This window comes from Hydra vulgaris, chromosome 09, assembly GCF_038396675.1.
Source record: "Hydra vulgaris chromosome 09, alternate assembly HydraT2T_AEP".
NCBI lineage: Eukaryota > Metazoa > Cnidaria > Hydrozoa > Anthoathecata > Hydridae > Hydra > Hydra vulgaris.
In genome coordinates this window covers 27,569,245-27,585,898 of record NC_088928.1, presented here as the reverse complement: position 1 = coordinate 27,585,898, position 16,654 = coordinate 27,569,245, and the positions used below count along the sequence as shown (strand labels likewise).

Sequence of the window (16,654 nt, the reverse complement as noted above, 5' to 3'; positions counted from 1 at the left end):
CATGGGTCTGATCTTTTTACTTTTTAGTTATTTGGAAAGTGCTTGTTCTCTAACTTGACTCTTGAATCTAATGGCCATATACTTCCTGTGATGCCAGTTAAACAGATTAACCCTCTGTTAAACATCCTAATAACTCTGGCTTCCATCCATTTCATTTTTATTTATTTTTTTATTACTTGATAGACTGCCTGCCCCAACCAAACCCTCAGTCGATGTAGCAGCACTCCGTTGCGAGTGAGGCTATTTGTCAGTCGATGTAGCAGCACACAATGACAATTTATGAGTTTAAGTAATTTATTGACTTATTTAAATTAATTTTATAAAGTTTTTAAGATTATTTTACATTTTTCATGTTAATAGGTGATAATTTTCATGGAAAGGACTCTGCATCAGAGTAAGTTCTACTTTTATAGATTTTTTTTTTTTACATAAATTGATTATAATAAAAAGAATTAATTTATAAAGTGTGAAAAAAAAAAAAAGATCAAATATCGTTAGCATATAACTCTTTATATAAAATACTCACAATGGGTAAACCCATACACAAGTCTTGCAACAACAACAACAACCAGATATTTATTTTCCTCAAAACTTACAATCATCTAATTACAACAATATTATAATAATAATATTAATAACAATAATAATATTAATAACAATAATAATATTATTAAGAATAAGAATTTTAATAAGAATAATAACAAGAAGAAAAAGAAGAAAATTAAAGGATAATAGTAATAAGAATATCTATAACATTATAAAAACCAAAATATCATTATTAGGAAAAAATATAAATAAATGATTGACAAGGAAAGAGTCACTCATGCAGAAACCTGATCAAAGGAGTGACACCAAATAATTATATTAATAATATTAATTTGAATAATAATAATAATAATAATAATAACAATAGTAACTTTATTCATTAATAGAGCAAAAGTAACAGCAAAAATAATAGTATTTACCACAATTATAATAATAATAGTAATAATAAAAATAGCAGTAATGAAAAAAGTAAATAATAATGACAGAAACAATAAAGTTTCTATAAAAAATAATAAGGACAAAAAGTAAAATAAGAAAGCTAAAAGAATTTAATAATGATACAAATATTAAAATAAAATTTTTTTCAGAGTTGGTTTAAATTTATTTTGTTTTAAAAAAGAAATAAAGATAAATTATTTTTACGTTTTAATTTTTCAAACTCATTCACAATGCACATGACTTTGATTCAATGCACAATGCACAAGACTTTGATTTCACTGATGCACTGATGTGTAATTGAATACTTACCATACCTCAAAGTTTTATAGGGAGGTACATTTAGTTATCCATTGTTGATGTTTCTAGTTAAATGTGAATATATAAATCAAGTTTCAGTGAAGAAGATTGTATTAGAGAGAGCTAAATTTTTATTAAGGGAGTCAAAAACAAAAAGAAGATTAGCAAACTAGTGCTGACAAGGTAGGAATTTTAACTTTTTTGAAGAAGTTTGAGGTTTCTGTATTATGGAGTTGAAAATTTATTATTTGAATTGGTTGGCGCTGAGCTGATAATAGTTTATTAATATTACAGTTGCCAATTTGTACCCAAATCTGACAATAGTAGTTGAGATAAGACTAAAAAATTGCAAAATACAGATTCTTAAGGGTAGTTTTATCAACATAATGACAAATTATTGAAAGCATGCCAGTAGCTTGATTAAGTTTTTTACCAAGTGCATCTATATGAAAATTCCTTGAGAGGTTCGAATCTATAAAAGTACTAAGATATTTAACAACGTTTCTTGGATATAAGCGTCTATTATTAATTTTAATTTTAGTTATATGATTCTTGTATAAAAGTTTTTGTCTAGGAGATGAAAAAAAATATTAGTTCAGTTTTTTCCAAGTTCAGAGAAATTAAGTTTGCATTTAGCCAATGAACCTTTTTAGATCTAAGTTTATATTCTTACACAAGGATAAAGTACAAGGAAAGATGAAACTTATTAATATGCAAGATATTAGTATCATCAGCAAACAAATGAGCTGATGAGAACCAGACAGAGTTATTTAGATCATTAATATAAAGCAAAAACAATTAAGGGCCAAGAACAGAACCCTGGGGAACACCACAAACTATGTGTTTGTTATTTGATTTGTAACCATTAATACTAACAAACTGCTTCCGATATGAAAGATAAGATTGAAACCAATTACAATTAACTCCTCGGATTCTGTAATGTTCAAGTTTAGAAATTAAAATGGTATGATTAACGGTATCGAATGCTTTCTTTAAGTCAATAAAAATACTGCCAACGAAATGACCAAAATCCAGTGTCTTTTTATTTTTTTTGGTTACACTTATTAAAGCGTAGCATGTAGAGTGTTTTGATCAAAATCCAAAATCATTTAAACAGTTAAAGAAACTCAAAAATGAGTATAATCTAGAATACATTAGTTTTTCAAGAAGCTTGCTAATGTTAGATAGAATTGAAATTGGTCTATAGTTAGTACATGAGAGTTTTGAGCCATTTTTATATACTGGAATGACACAAGATAATTCCACTTAATATCTCCTTAAATTCTATTTAAGAAGGAGATATTAATTATATTTGTTGGATTTTTATCCTTAACATTTTCCTTTGAATAAGATTTTAAATTTGAATTGATTTTATTATTTCTTTAGTAATCCATGACTTGAATTGACGCTTATAGCTCTTAATATTAATTTTTTTGAGTGGCGCATGATTTAACAACAATGTTGCTTCAGAAATAAATGCTTCAAAACTAGAGTTAACATCATTTTCATTGATAATGTCATTCCAATCAAATTTTAATAATTCAGATTTAAATGATTCTTTATTATAATTTTTAAAGTTCCTGTGGTATAAATTATGATTGCATGGTATAAATAATTTGTTGAAATTAGAACAAATAAGAAATTGAGGTTTGTGATTAGAAATAGAAGTTGTTAGGTTTCCTGAAATAATTTGGTTAGTGTTTACATTTGAAAAGATATTGTCAATGATTGTAGCAGAATGGTCAGTAACTCTCGTTGGTAGCGTAATAAATGGGTGAAAATTATAAGAAGTAAGTTTAAAAAAAGTCAAAGTTTAACTGTATCAGATCCATGTTAAAACCATTAAGAAAAAAGATATTTTTTGGAAGAGGACAGACATTTTATTATTGAAGTTAGCTTCTTACTTGTATCTTTTTATGAATATATGTGTAACTAATTTTGTTTTTTGAATAAAAAAACTCAGTTCAATCAATTCATCATGTCAATTCATTCATTCATCTGGTTTTTCACATTCAGTAGTAGCTTTCAGAATAACTGAATCAACAGCTGGAGAATATTTGATTTTTACTGTGTTATGTACTTTTCCTTTTGGTACTTTTCAAAGCTTTTTCAGATTTTAGTTAAACTTAGTTTACTAAATTTTATTAGATTTCTTTTTGAGAAAAATTACAAACAAACCTTAAATATATTATCAAGAGTTGTGTGACTATTACAACTAATATGGATTTGGATCTTTATATGTAAAGTTTAAAGAAAATTTTTACAATTTGTATTATGCATAAAAAAAGCCTAAAATGCTGCTCAATTTAATGTGACCTTTGGACTTTGAAAATGTAACAAGTTAAATTATACTGTGTATGTTTTATATTTTTATATTAGCAGATGTACCAGACAATGAGTTTAAAGTTTTATTTTGACTAAAGTTATTTAACTGATGATTTAGTTCCCTCTACTATTTTCATCTTTTCATTTAATTCAAATAATTTATGTTTTTACTTAAATTATTGATTATATTTTATCTTGCGTTTTAGATTCTAATGAAGAAATCTAAGACCTTGCAACACATCCCTAGAATTTCCTAAAACATAAAAATTAACTTTTTTCAACAGGGGCCTGAGGTAAGTTATGCATTTTAGGCAAGTGTTCTGGAATTTTGTTGTTTAAGAAAAACTAGAAAGGCATAATGCATACTCAAGTTTCTAGTATGTCGATACTGGTGTCATGAGTATGTCGATACTGGTGTCATGAGGATGTCAATACTGGTGTCATGAGGATGTCAATACTGGTGTCAAATGAGGATGACTTGCAAAAAGTTTAGGCTTTTTAGGATTTTTTTTTAAGTTCTATCATAAATTAGTTCTATCATAAATTTTTTAAGTTTTATCATCGGCAGATTTCAAATTTTATCAAATCTTCTTTTGTTTAAGATTAAGACCTTGTATGACTTCAATTGTATTGCAATTACTTAGAATTAATAAAAAAGTTATTTTTAAAAAAATTTTGAGCAAAACATGGTAGGACATATAGGGCATTAGGGTATATAGTTTACCTATTCTGATAATATTTAAGTGCATTTGTTTTTTTTTGTTTTTTTTAATTTGTTTTTTATACAGATACAACCTAATAGTTTTAAACTAAGAAATTATGATCATCAAGCTAATAGGTACAAAGAAGATTATGGGGTATTGCCATGAGATCAGGACCATTTTGGTTTCTTTTTGTATGCAAGTCTTGGAGCAACCCTTCACACAAACCAACAGTAATATGCATAATCAAACATTCCAACTTCATTCCAACAACCCTGACATCTTTGTTCCATTACAGAAACAACTTGGTGGAACCTTCCCATGTTCTTCGCTAACAGGAGGGTAAGAAGTCTAGGTGGAGTGATCTAGTCTAGAGTGGAGGAAACAAATCTTGATTTCCCAAGTTTTCTTTTTGCTTTTGTATCACTTATTTTTGGAAATTTGCTTCTTGAGTTCTTAAAAGTCTGTCCTTCTTTATTTATACCTTTGACAAAACTTTTCATAAAACCCAACTTAATATTTAAGGGCAGATAAAGAACATTTTTTTGATTGACAAATGGTTCAGCAATAATATTTTTTTCATCTGTGTTGAGATTTCTTTCAGCCCAGTTTTTTTTTCATATAATGTGAACTTCTTTCTCTACTGTCCCACATAAACAAAAAGCAGCATACTTAATATACCCTAATTTTATTCCTCAAAGTATAGCAATGATTTTTAGATTACAAATTTTCCATTTGTATTCATTTTAATTGGTTGAGTTAAGGAGTGCTTTCATTTTTAAATATAAGTATTTTTCATATGAACTACATGGCCAATAGGAACAGAAGGAATGCGGTTTCCATTGTGCAATTTATACAGCTAACTATAATACAGCTTTCAAGCTTAACTTAGATGAGCCTATGAATAATTTCCATTCAATTGGATCATTGTTGAAATTGAGACAATTTCTTAATCTAAAGATATCAATGCAAACAACAAAATTATTTTTCTTCTCAGTATAAAAGAAAGCAGATCCTGCAGTCATTTTCTTTAATATGAAACTTTGACATCAAGTTAGAGAAGTTTGCTTTAGTATTGATTTTACAAGACCTGCAGATAAAATTTGCTCTAGTAAAAAGACTAATGATAAACTTTTTAAATGTTACCATGGATACTAAAGAAATCATAAAAGCTGTACAAATATTTTAAATATACAAGTTAACATGATCAAAAAAAAAAAACGTTTTTGATGTTTATCTAAATTGAAGCTATTTTCTAAATAGTTTCTAGACTATTTAATATCTCATTCATAAATAGAATTTTTTACGATATTTTGAAACTATGTTGTTCTAATATTTAAAAATGGCTCTAAATTATAAATGCAACAACTATTAACCTATTTTTTGTTTATTTAACTTTTTTAATTCTAGAATGTGTTTTTTTTAACTGTCAAAATGAGTTTCAACTTGGTTTTCCAACAATTTGCTACTTTCTAAAAAATGAGAAAAGCTCTTGATTGTTATTTTGTGGTGTTTTTATTGATTTACAATAATCTAGTAATACGATTGGTCGTAGCACTTTTATTTCTGAGTAAAAATAGAATATTATGAAATCCGTAGTGTTATAAGTGACTGTTTTCGATTTTGGTTTTTTAGATCAGAAACAATTTGTAAGTATTTATAGTTATAACTTTAGTTATAAATCTGTTGTGTTTTCTTCAAGATTTTGTTCTTGGTCCTTTGTTTTTAGTATATTTTCATCTATTTGCTGATGATACTAATCACTTGTATATCTATCTACTTCTCAGTATCTTCATCTATTTGCTGATGATACTAATCACTTGTATATCTATCTGCTTCTCAGTATCTTCATCTATTTGATGATGATACTAATCACTTGTATAACTATTCACTTCTCAATATCTTCATCTATTTGATGATGATACTAATCACTTGTATAACAATAAGTCATATTCTCTATATTAAAATACTTCAAACTTTTCAATGCTTATTTAAAAAAATGTTCAAAATAAGTCTTTTTAAACAATTTATCTTTTTTGACATTTTAAAAATGTTAAAATTTTCAACACTTTTTTGGTATATTAAAATGTGACTATGATTTTTTTGAAATTACTTAAATAATCTATTACTGAAAGGATAAGTTTCATGTAAGATTTCTTAAGCAAGTTTTTTTTTCACATGAGATTTCCTTACACTTTCCTACCTTTACTTATGTCAGGTATGATTTATTTAAAGCATATAATTTTAAATCCATTTACAGTTTTATTTGTACAATTAAAACTTTTGTTAACTTTGTGTTCCAACATTTGTAAAAAGTGTGGTTTGTGGCCATTATGAGAGTAGCAGATGCAATCTTGTACTCTCATAATGGCCACATTATGAGAGTAATGCCATAATTATATATCCAGAAAACCAGATAAATATAGCAGATGATTAGCAGAATGATGTAATTAATATAAATAATAAAAATATAAAGACAGGGCTATATATGCAAACATGTAAAGCATTTACTTCTTGTTATACACTTCCTGAAATTACATTACATATTAAATTACATAAATTACACATACAGTTGTATAACATAAACATTCATAAGAAATTGTTACCATGACTATTTAAAAGTTGTTAACATGATTATTTATAAATTAAAATTATTGTTGACATGGCTACAATAAAATGCTGTAATGCATTTTCACTGAACTGTAATTCAGTTTTCATATTTGATCAATGTGTACAAACTAATTGGAGCTAGTTAAAAAGTTTTTTTTTTTCAAGTTTCAGAGCTTTGCTTTTTCTTTTTTTTTTGTTTGTTTGCAATAGATATACTTTTTTTTTGCAATAGGTATACTTTTTTTTGCAATAGATATACTTTTTTTTTGTAATAGGTATACTTTTTACTGAAATTCAAAAAATATTAATAGCGTCAAATATTTATATTCATTATTTACGCCAAATTAAAGAATGGAAAAAGCTTGAAGAATTTTATTTGTAAGTAACTAATGAATTTAATGTTGATAAATTTTTTTCTTTTAATAAATTGTCATTTTTTTATTTTGACTTCATTTTTTATTTAGATCTTCATTCTTAATAGAGGAAGCTGCGGCAAGTGAATTTGTTTTTCTTTTTTCTTTTTTTTTCTTATTTGGAATCATTGACTTCACTGTTGTTCAAAGTATTTTATAGCATAAAGTTTTAGGCATTCAATAAACAATGAAAACTCAAAAGAAATATCATAATAAAATAGTTCGTAAATAATAATAAAAAAGTAAATAATAATAAAAATAATTAGTATATAATATAATAATAAAAATAATAATTATAGTAAAAGTAATAGTATAATAAAATAATTATAATAATAGTGAATAATGATAAAATTAATTTTTTGAAGAATTTTTTTCTTAATTAAATTGTTTGTTCGGTTTAAAAAAAATAATTTTAATGAGTTTAAAAAATTTCTGTTTTTCTAATAATAAAAAAAGTTTATTAGTTTTTAAAATTTAAAAAAAAACAATTTTTTAATTTTATTATTACTTTGAATATTATTTTTCATTTAATACTCTAGATATTGTCTTATGAGGTTGTAGGTTTAGAAGAAAATCCTTCTAAAAAGTTGGATAGTTTATCAAAGTGGTTGTGGTTAGCATTTATTTTTTCGGCTTTTTTCTTGAATTATTTATAATCAGAGACAAAGTTGTGTGCCACAGACAATCAAATTATACAAAAATAATTATAGACAAGGTTGTAGGCTACAGAAAATCAAATCTTACAATAATTATCAGAAACAAAGTTGTGTGCTACAGAAAATCAAATTATTCAAAAATAGAATAAAAAAGATTTTAAAAAGAGTTATCAATGCATTAGAAAAATATATTTAAAAATATCACATTACACGCATCAGAAAAATTGATGTTATAGCTCATCAAATATTTTAATGGAACTATTATCTTCGGAATACAGATTTAATGAACTTTATACCATCAAGTATGTGAATTAGACTAATTCAGATTAAAAGTCTTTTTAAAATAACACTAGAAAGAAAAATATTTGGGACCCTTTAAGGTTTAAGGGTTTAAGGGCATCTCTAAAAATATTTTTTAGAGATGCCCTTAAACAACTATGTGTATACTGTTTTTAAATGGTTTTTTTAACTACACATTTACTGTTTTTAAAAGGTTTTAAGAATACAATAACTAAGGTCTATAAACATTAACAAGAAAGAAATATGATAAGAAGATAAAAATAAAAGATTAAAATAATGTTTCTTTGATGGTAATGCAATTATTTTTAAATTAAATGTTTATATTATAGTGACTTTGGAAATAAACCAGAATTGAACGATCTATCTTCATATATAAAGGAAGAAATTATTCTCATAAAAAAACAACTGATGTTAGAGGTTCTTTATTTTAAATCTCTATGTTATTTTTCCATATAACTTGTTTATGTCAATTCTTTCTTTGTTCTCTATGTTAATGTTATGTCAATTCTTTCATTGCTCTTTATGTTAAATATCCATGTTATTTCTTTATTTGTTCTCTATGTTAAATATTAATTCTCTATATAGATTGTTTGATATAAGGTTGATTTGTATTTATATATTTATTATATATTACATATTTAGAACAGTTTAATTAAATTTAAGATATTTTCAAAATTGAAAGCCGTATACAGAAAAAAAATTTTTTGTTGAAGTTGTTAAATAGTTAAGAAGTCTTAATCCTAAAAAAGAGTGACTTACAAGAGAGTTTTAATCAATATTAAATTAGCCTGAAAACAATTTTCTTAGAACTTGTTTAAAGAATTATGGCCAGATAGCTCAGTAAGCATATTGAATGAAAATGTTTAGATCAGTTGTGTGATGAAATTTTAAATGCAGTTTTTACTATGTCCATCAAAATTCTTGTTTTATAGATAGTTTAGAAAACTTTTGGATGAAAATCATATTTTAGAGAAATATGATTTTTACTTCATAATATGCACATTGATTTGGCAAAAAAAATTTGTTATTAATTTAAGTTAAATGTTCTTAAAAAGGTTCATCAAGAAAAATTGAATAAACAGTTTAAGACTATTTCATTTTCTTCACAACACATATTGCCTCAAAGAGGTCTGAAAATGTACAAAACTATTTGTCTTTTTCATTAACTTCAACATCAGTTAAACTATTTTAATTAATGCTGAGGTTAAAAGTGCTATTTACATGACTTTTATGTGCAACATGTCTACTTAAAAGTTGAGGCTAAGAAATTACATATTTTGGCAAATTTACATTTGCTCACCATTTATAAGTCTAGTTCTTGGTTTATAAAGTTCAAAATATTCAGCAAACCAAACATGACTTTGTGAACACAAACTTATTTTCAAAACCAAACAAGAGATTAGTATACAGGCAATATATATATATATATATATATATATATATATATATATATATATATATATATATATATATATATATATATATATATATATATCAATTAATTTATAACAAGCAAAGTTAGAACTCTAACTTTTACTTAATAAAGAGGATAAAATAGGGTCTAACCTAATGAGAAGGTTGTTGAACTGCATTTTCATGACATAACTCTTAAAATATTTGCATTGTGATTTAACCTAGCTTTGCAAATTTATTTTAAGGCTTTCTGTGATTCTTCTCAAAATCTAATGGTTTGTTATAATTTTTTTGGAACCTGAGTTCCATGCCTTCATATTTGTGTACAACTGAAGGCATTTTATATCAGGAATACTTATTCACTTTCAAATTTGCAGTTTCATTGCAGAACAATTTGAATTTCACTTTGTCTAGTTCAAAACCTGAACAAACTGCTTTTAGGATAATCTTAAAAGATCTACAGAAATGGATACTCGGAGGTATTTTTTGCAACCATATTTTTTTAAAGTTCACAACAAGTTTTAGTGGAAAAAAGACAACATTAATAGTTTCCTCATTCTTTAAGCCTCCTGCAAGTTTTCATCTACACAGTTTTGCTTATATAAAATCTGGCTAGATGTTTCATCAAACCAAACTTTATAGTAAAGAATACCTCTTTTATCATCACCAAACTTCTGAAGAACCTCCTGGCACTATTAATACTGAAATTTGACTAAATGTGTGCTCTGGTATGTTTAGTAGGAGACAAACAACTTGCAGTTTTAACATTTTTTCAAATACATGTGTAGAGTTAAATAGATGTTAGCCTGGTGAATTAATAAACTGTTTCTAATTAGTTGGTACTGGTCACCTGACAAGTCACTTTATATGCTAAGAACATCTGCAGAACTCATCTTTATGTCTCTATTGCTTGTAGTAGTTTTATAACTTTTCAACACTTACTATTTTGGAAAACACTTATCACTCTTTGGAAGGAGCTAGAGCTTTTCTAGAGTTTAATCCTTTTTATCTCTGTTTTCATGAGCAGAAATCTTTCTTTCCAAACAGTCTTTTTCTCTTTTAATCAAACTTGTAAGGATTCTGTGGTACTTTAAGTTTTTTTAAACAAAGATCTTTTAAAGTATCCGGTAAATGAGTTACATCTACATTATTTTCTTCATCATTTTCAAAAACACAATTAAAATTTAAGTGCATATTTTTAAATCCCTGAACAAGTTACTATATGACCTAAATTACTATATGACCCATGACACATTTTTAAAGATAAACCAAGAAGGTAAAAAAATTTAAAATTGTCTGCAAACAAATTAAGTTGCTTTGTTTTTGATATATTTTATTATTTTTTAATTTAAGATATTTATTTTTGGAAAGAGTTAAAAAAGTGAAAAAGTTTTTGAAATAAAAATGTTAAATAAAACAAAAACTATGATGTTTTGAGAAATACATTTTAAGCTGAAAATTTTTACTAACTTGTATTTTTGACAATTTTCTGACAGTTTTGACATAAATAAAAATAAAGGTCATCTGATCATCTTTTTCAATTTCATTATTGAAAATGAGGTTAGTAATCTCGTAACTAAAATTTAATCTTAAAAGGTTACAGATAAAGTCTCTGACTTTATTACAGATGCTGATTGAATGCAGCTATTAAAAACATTTTGGTTCAAAAAATTGAATGGTTCAAAAAGCTATTAGAAACTATTGGTTCAAAAAATGCACAATAAATTTATATTTGTTGGTTCAAAAAATGTACAATAAATTTGCAAATAAATCTACTAAAAAATAATTCTTCAAACAGAATATAGTCAATTCATTCCCCTGCTTGATGCATCTCAAAAAAAAACTCTGCTTGATGCATCTCAAAAAAAAACACTGCTTGATGTATCAAAAATAAAAACACTGCTTGATGTATCAAAAAAATAAAAACACTGCTTGATGTATTAAAAAAAAAAAACATTGCTTGATTAAAAAAAAACACTTATTGTTTCAAAAGAAAAATCTCACATGTAAAGTAGTAAAGAAAAACACAGTTTGTTTCAAAAAAAAAGATCTCACATGAAATGTATTAAAATAGAGGAGTTTTATAAATATAAGAAAATTAGTTAGAAATAATTAATGTATCTATAAAATAAATGATAATTAACTTAATAATTAATGTACACATAGTTATTTTGTAAAGCTTACCAAAATGTGCTACTATTAAAAATTGCTTTTAAATGCATATTTTTTTGAAAACTCATCTGATTATTAAAGTCAAAAAGATTTTTTTTGACTTTTCTAATCAGTTAGAAAAGTTTATTTAACATTTAATACAAAGACTCGGTACCATTTCCGTAATTTTAGAAAAAAACACACACATAAAGTCAATAGAAAAGAAAATTTTTTTATAATTTTTATTTATAAGTTTTGCTATTATGACCCAAAAATAATCAAAGGTTATTTTAAAATTCAGGGTTTTAACAAAGTCACTTTTTTAACAAAGCCATTTCTTGTCATAATATATTTTTAAAGACTTTTTGTATTTTTATAAATGTTTGCATAAAAATGTTTTTTTAATTTGCAGGATGAAATCAAACGGATAAACTCTCTTGAAAACACAACTTCTAAAGTTGCAAGAAGCATAATAAAGAAGCCTTTGATAACTACTCTTAGTTATTGTTCATTATACTACTATGACAAGGTAATTGTTCATTATACTACTATGACAAGGTAATTGTTCATTATACTACTATGACAAGGTAATTGTTCATTATACTACTATGACAAGGTAATTGTTCATTATACTACTATGACAAGATAATTGTCACTTTTAGTTTTTTATGTATAGTTTTATTATATGGTATATTGATAACAATGTTTTTAGTATAATAATTAAAACTGATTTTTTTGATTTAACAACAAACACTATGGCAACCAAAATAATAATTTTCTTTTTTCATTATTTTTTTATTATTTGTTTTATTTTTACATGCAGTAATGTGTTTGCTTGTTGACCAAACTATTTCAGGTTTACCTACTCATACCAAAACCCCACAGATTTTTATGGGGTTTTGGTATGAGTAGGTAGTCTTAGTTAGAAATTTTCTAACTTACCAAGACTACCTCTAGTTTAAAAAAAAAGATTATTTTTCTCAAGTTTTTAGTTTTGTTCTGGTTTTGATTACAAATGTTTTAGTCATAAATTGCTCTGTTCTTATAAGAACATTAAGGACTCTGAAGAATATATATAATATAATATATATATATATATATATATATATATATATATATATATATATATATATATATATATATATATATATATATATATATATACACAGTTTATTTTGATATTTTTCATAAATATATATATATATATATATATATATATATATATATATATATATTTATGAAAAATATCAAAATAAACTGTGAGTGGCTCATCTTGGTTAAAACTAAATTTGAGTCATGACCCTTGCAGTCTTGGACATTGAGGTAAAAACGTTTGCTATAGTTTCTGATTTAACTGATCCTACAAAGTCTTTAGTTATATCATCAACAAATTCTTTACTATATTTAATAAGTGAAATGAAGTACACATGTTCTGTGTCAATGCTACTTCTCAGTTTAAAAACATAAGCATGGCTGCAATGGTTGTGTTTAAAAAACATTTCAAGTAAAAAATTTTCTTGCATTTCTTTGCAGCAATGTACAGGAAAGATGTGACGGAGTTGAAGCAACTGTTGTTGGTATTTCTTTGCAGCAATTTTCAAGAAAGAAGTGGATGGAATTGAAGCTACTGCTGTAGGCATTTCTTTGCAGCATTGCACAGAAAAGAAGTGGACAGAATTAAAGCTACTGTTGTTGGCATTTCTTTGCAGCAATGCACAGAATTTGGGGCTACTGTTAAGAAAAACACAGTGCTGAAAATTCCATTTTTAAATATCCTGATAAAGAAGCACTTTTATGCATGTTGTGTCACTGAAGTTTTAATTTTTGATTTGTGTCAGTGTTATGATAATAAAATTGTCTTTAACTTTTTAGTTCAGTTTTTTTTTATTACTTTAGAGTAATAAAAATTTCTGAGATATAGAAAAACTTTTATTAGAAAAATCTTTTTTCATGATGCTTCACTAAACTATGGAAATTGCCAGTGAAGTATTATTGAACAAAGATATACACAATAAACTAATAAAAATAGTAACAAAATTTACTTTAAAAACATTCAAAACTAAATGAATAGGTTTACATATTGTGTATGTATGTGTGTGTATGTGTTTATATATATATATATATATATATTATATATATATATATATATATATATATATATATATATATCGGGTGATAACTAAAAATCTGGACAAAGTATTAGTTAATTTTGCTTCGTGTTTTAATAAGTATACATAATTAAAATATATTTATTTAGCTCACATATTCTTTTTTTAGAAAACATAAAAAGTTTGAATTTGAATCAATCATTTAAAAATGAAGGTGAACCAAAAAAACGAAGGTGAGCAGCGTAAACGTGTGTATGAGTTTTATTTGGAAAATATAAATCTAGGCAAAACATACATAGTAAAGCATTTTCTTGCTGAAAATATTCCAAGAACTACCATTTATGACATAATAAAACGTACTGAAAACAAATTTGGACATGAAAGAAAGCCTGGAAGTGGTTGTATTGCCAAAAAAATGCCAAAAAGTAAGGTTTCTAAGCTTAAAATCATGTTTGACCATCAAGATGGTATTTCACAGAGGCAAATAGCTTGTAAATTCAGTATTTCGCAACCGTATGTGAATAATATACTCAGAAATCAGTCTGCTATCAAATATTATAAAAAGCAAAAGATTTCGAAGCGAGATGAGCAAATGGTGCTAAGAATTCGAACATGCATCAGTCGGCTTTACCAAAATTACCAAGACTTTGAATGGATTATTGACGATGAATTGTATTTTACTTTAAATCACCAGTTAGGACCGAATGTAAAATACAGTCAAAAATCAAACTGAATATTATATTGAATAAATTAAATAATTCTCTATAAAATACTTTTTTTACTTTTATAAAACATTAAAAAATGAGGAAGTTATGATCCTTTAAACTTTGTCCGGATTTTTAGTTATCACCTGTTATATATATTAGGGATGTTCACTTTAACACAGGAAAGAATGGTTTCAACTATGGGTGAGCAAAAAGTTCACCCATAGTTGAAACCATAGTTACTCATAGCAAAACCAGGCTGAATATCCGGTCTGGTTTTTGCTAAAATCAGAATCAGAATTTATCAGGATATCCGGTTTTGCTCACCCCTAATTAAAATGTTTATAATTAAATACAGTTTAAGATCATATATAAATATTTCATTATTTGTCTTATTATAACTATAGATCAAGTTCTACAAACTTTTCAAACGACCTAAGTAGTTGCTTGTCTGTTGCAGCTTTAACATAGTAAATATTTATATTTTCATTAAGCAACCTCTTTGTGTGTATATATATATATATATATATATATATATATATATATATATATATATATATATATATACATATATATATATATATATATATATATATATATATATATATATATATATATATACACACAAAGAGGTTGCTTAATGAAAATATAAATATTTACTATGTTAAAGCTGCAACAGACAAGCAACTACTTAGGTCGTTTGAAAAGTTTGTAGAACTTGATCTATAGTTATAATTAGACAAATAATGAAATATTTAAGTATTCATGAGCAAGACAAATTTTTAATTAATAAAACCATTTTATTAATAAAAAACATATTTCAAATAACACTAGTCATGTTCACTTAAACTTTTTGTCCCTTATGTCATATCTATATGCATCTCCATGCTAATCAAAATTGTTTCATACAACTAAATAATGTGTTTTTCTGTTTAGATTCAGCATCTAATAAATTTGAGTTAAAACTTAAAGAAAAATGTTAAAACGTGGTATAAATAAACAGATTAACAGTGTCCAATTAAAACTTTCTATTTAGCTACTATTTTCTATACATATTGCATATCTTTTTAACTTATTCTTTTATTATTTTTTATTTCTTTAGTATGGTATGTCAAACTTTATAATTGATTTTATTGTATTTTTGTAATTATATTATTATTAGTTTGTATGAGAATAATTATATTTTGTATTGTTTTTTTTAACACCTTTATAGATATTTTAACAAGTTTTAAATATTTAGTTTAACTAAAGATGGCTAGTGTTAGTCGAAACATGTATTTTTTTTTTGTTAATAAGAGTTTTACAAATTAAAAAATTATATGTATATATATATGTATATATATATATATATATATATATATATATATATATATATATATATATATATATATATATATATATATATATTATCAAAGATTGATATACTTTTGCATTTAAATTTTCAGAAAAAGGAGATAAAAATAAAGACTAATAAAAAAATTGCTGCTCTAACCCAAACCCTCAGGCAATGTAGCAGCGATTCCAATTTATGTGCTCCCTATATCAGTTTTATGTACTGAAAATTTACAGCTCTCTAAATTAATATGATGTCATATGTTTATATATATATATATATATGTATTTATATATATGTATATATATATATATGTATATATATATGTATATATGTATATATATATATATGTATATATACATGTATATATATGAGCAGCCGTGGTGCAGTGGTAGCGCACTTGCCTCAGAAACAAAGGATCCGTGGTTCAAACCCTACTTCTTAGCAAGTTTAACGACATCGGTTAGGAAGGAGGCATGAACTTCCGATTAAATGCTCATCGGTGGTGCTCTGTGATAAGACTGTAAGGACTTATCACAGAGCATATATATATATATATATATATATATATATATATATATATATATATATATATATATATATATATATATATATATATATATATATATACACATCTAAACATATGAATTTATATTGAA

At 25.1% G+C, this 16,654-nt stretch overlaps 1 protein-coding gene across 1 annotated transcript in view; it reads left to right on the top strand.

Annotated features, from left to right (window-relative positions):
- Positions 1-16,654, top strand: part of LOC100204413 (spermatogenesis-defective protein 39 homolog) — an 80,226-nt gene that overhangs the window by 33,708 nt on the left and 29,864 nt on the right. The window contains exons 6-11 of the mRNA XM_065805225.1: positions 361-394; positions 7,193-7,295; positions 7,382-7,409; positions 7,870-7,943; positions 8,616-8,703; positions 12,263-12,379. Coding sequence (XP_065661297.1) covers positions 361-394; positions 7,193-7,295; positions 7,382-7,409; positions 7,870-7,943; positions 8,616-8,703; positions 12,263-12,379 — 444 coding nt within the window. The remainder of the gene's footprint in view (positions 1-360; positions 395-7,192; positions 7,296-7,381; positions 7,410-7,869; positions 7,944-8,615; positions 8,704-12,262; positions 12,380-16,654) is intronic.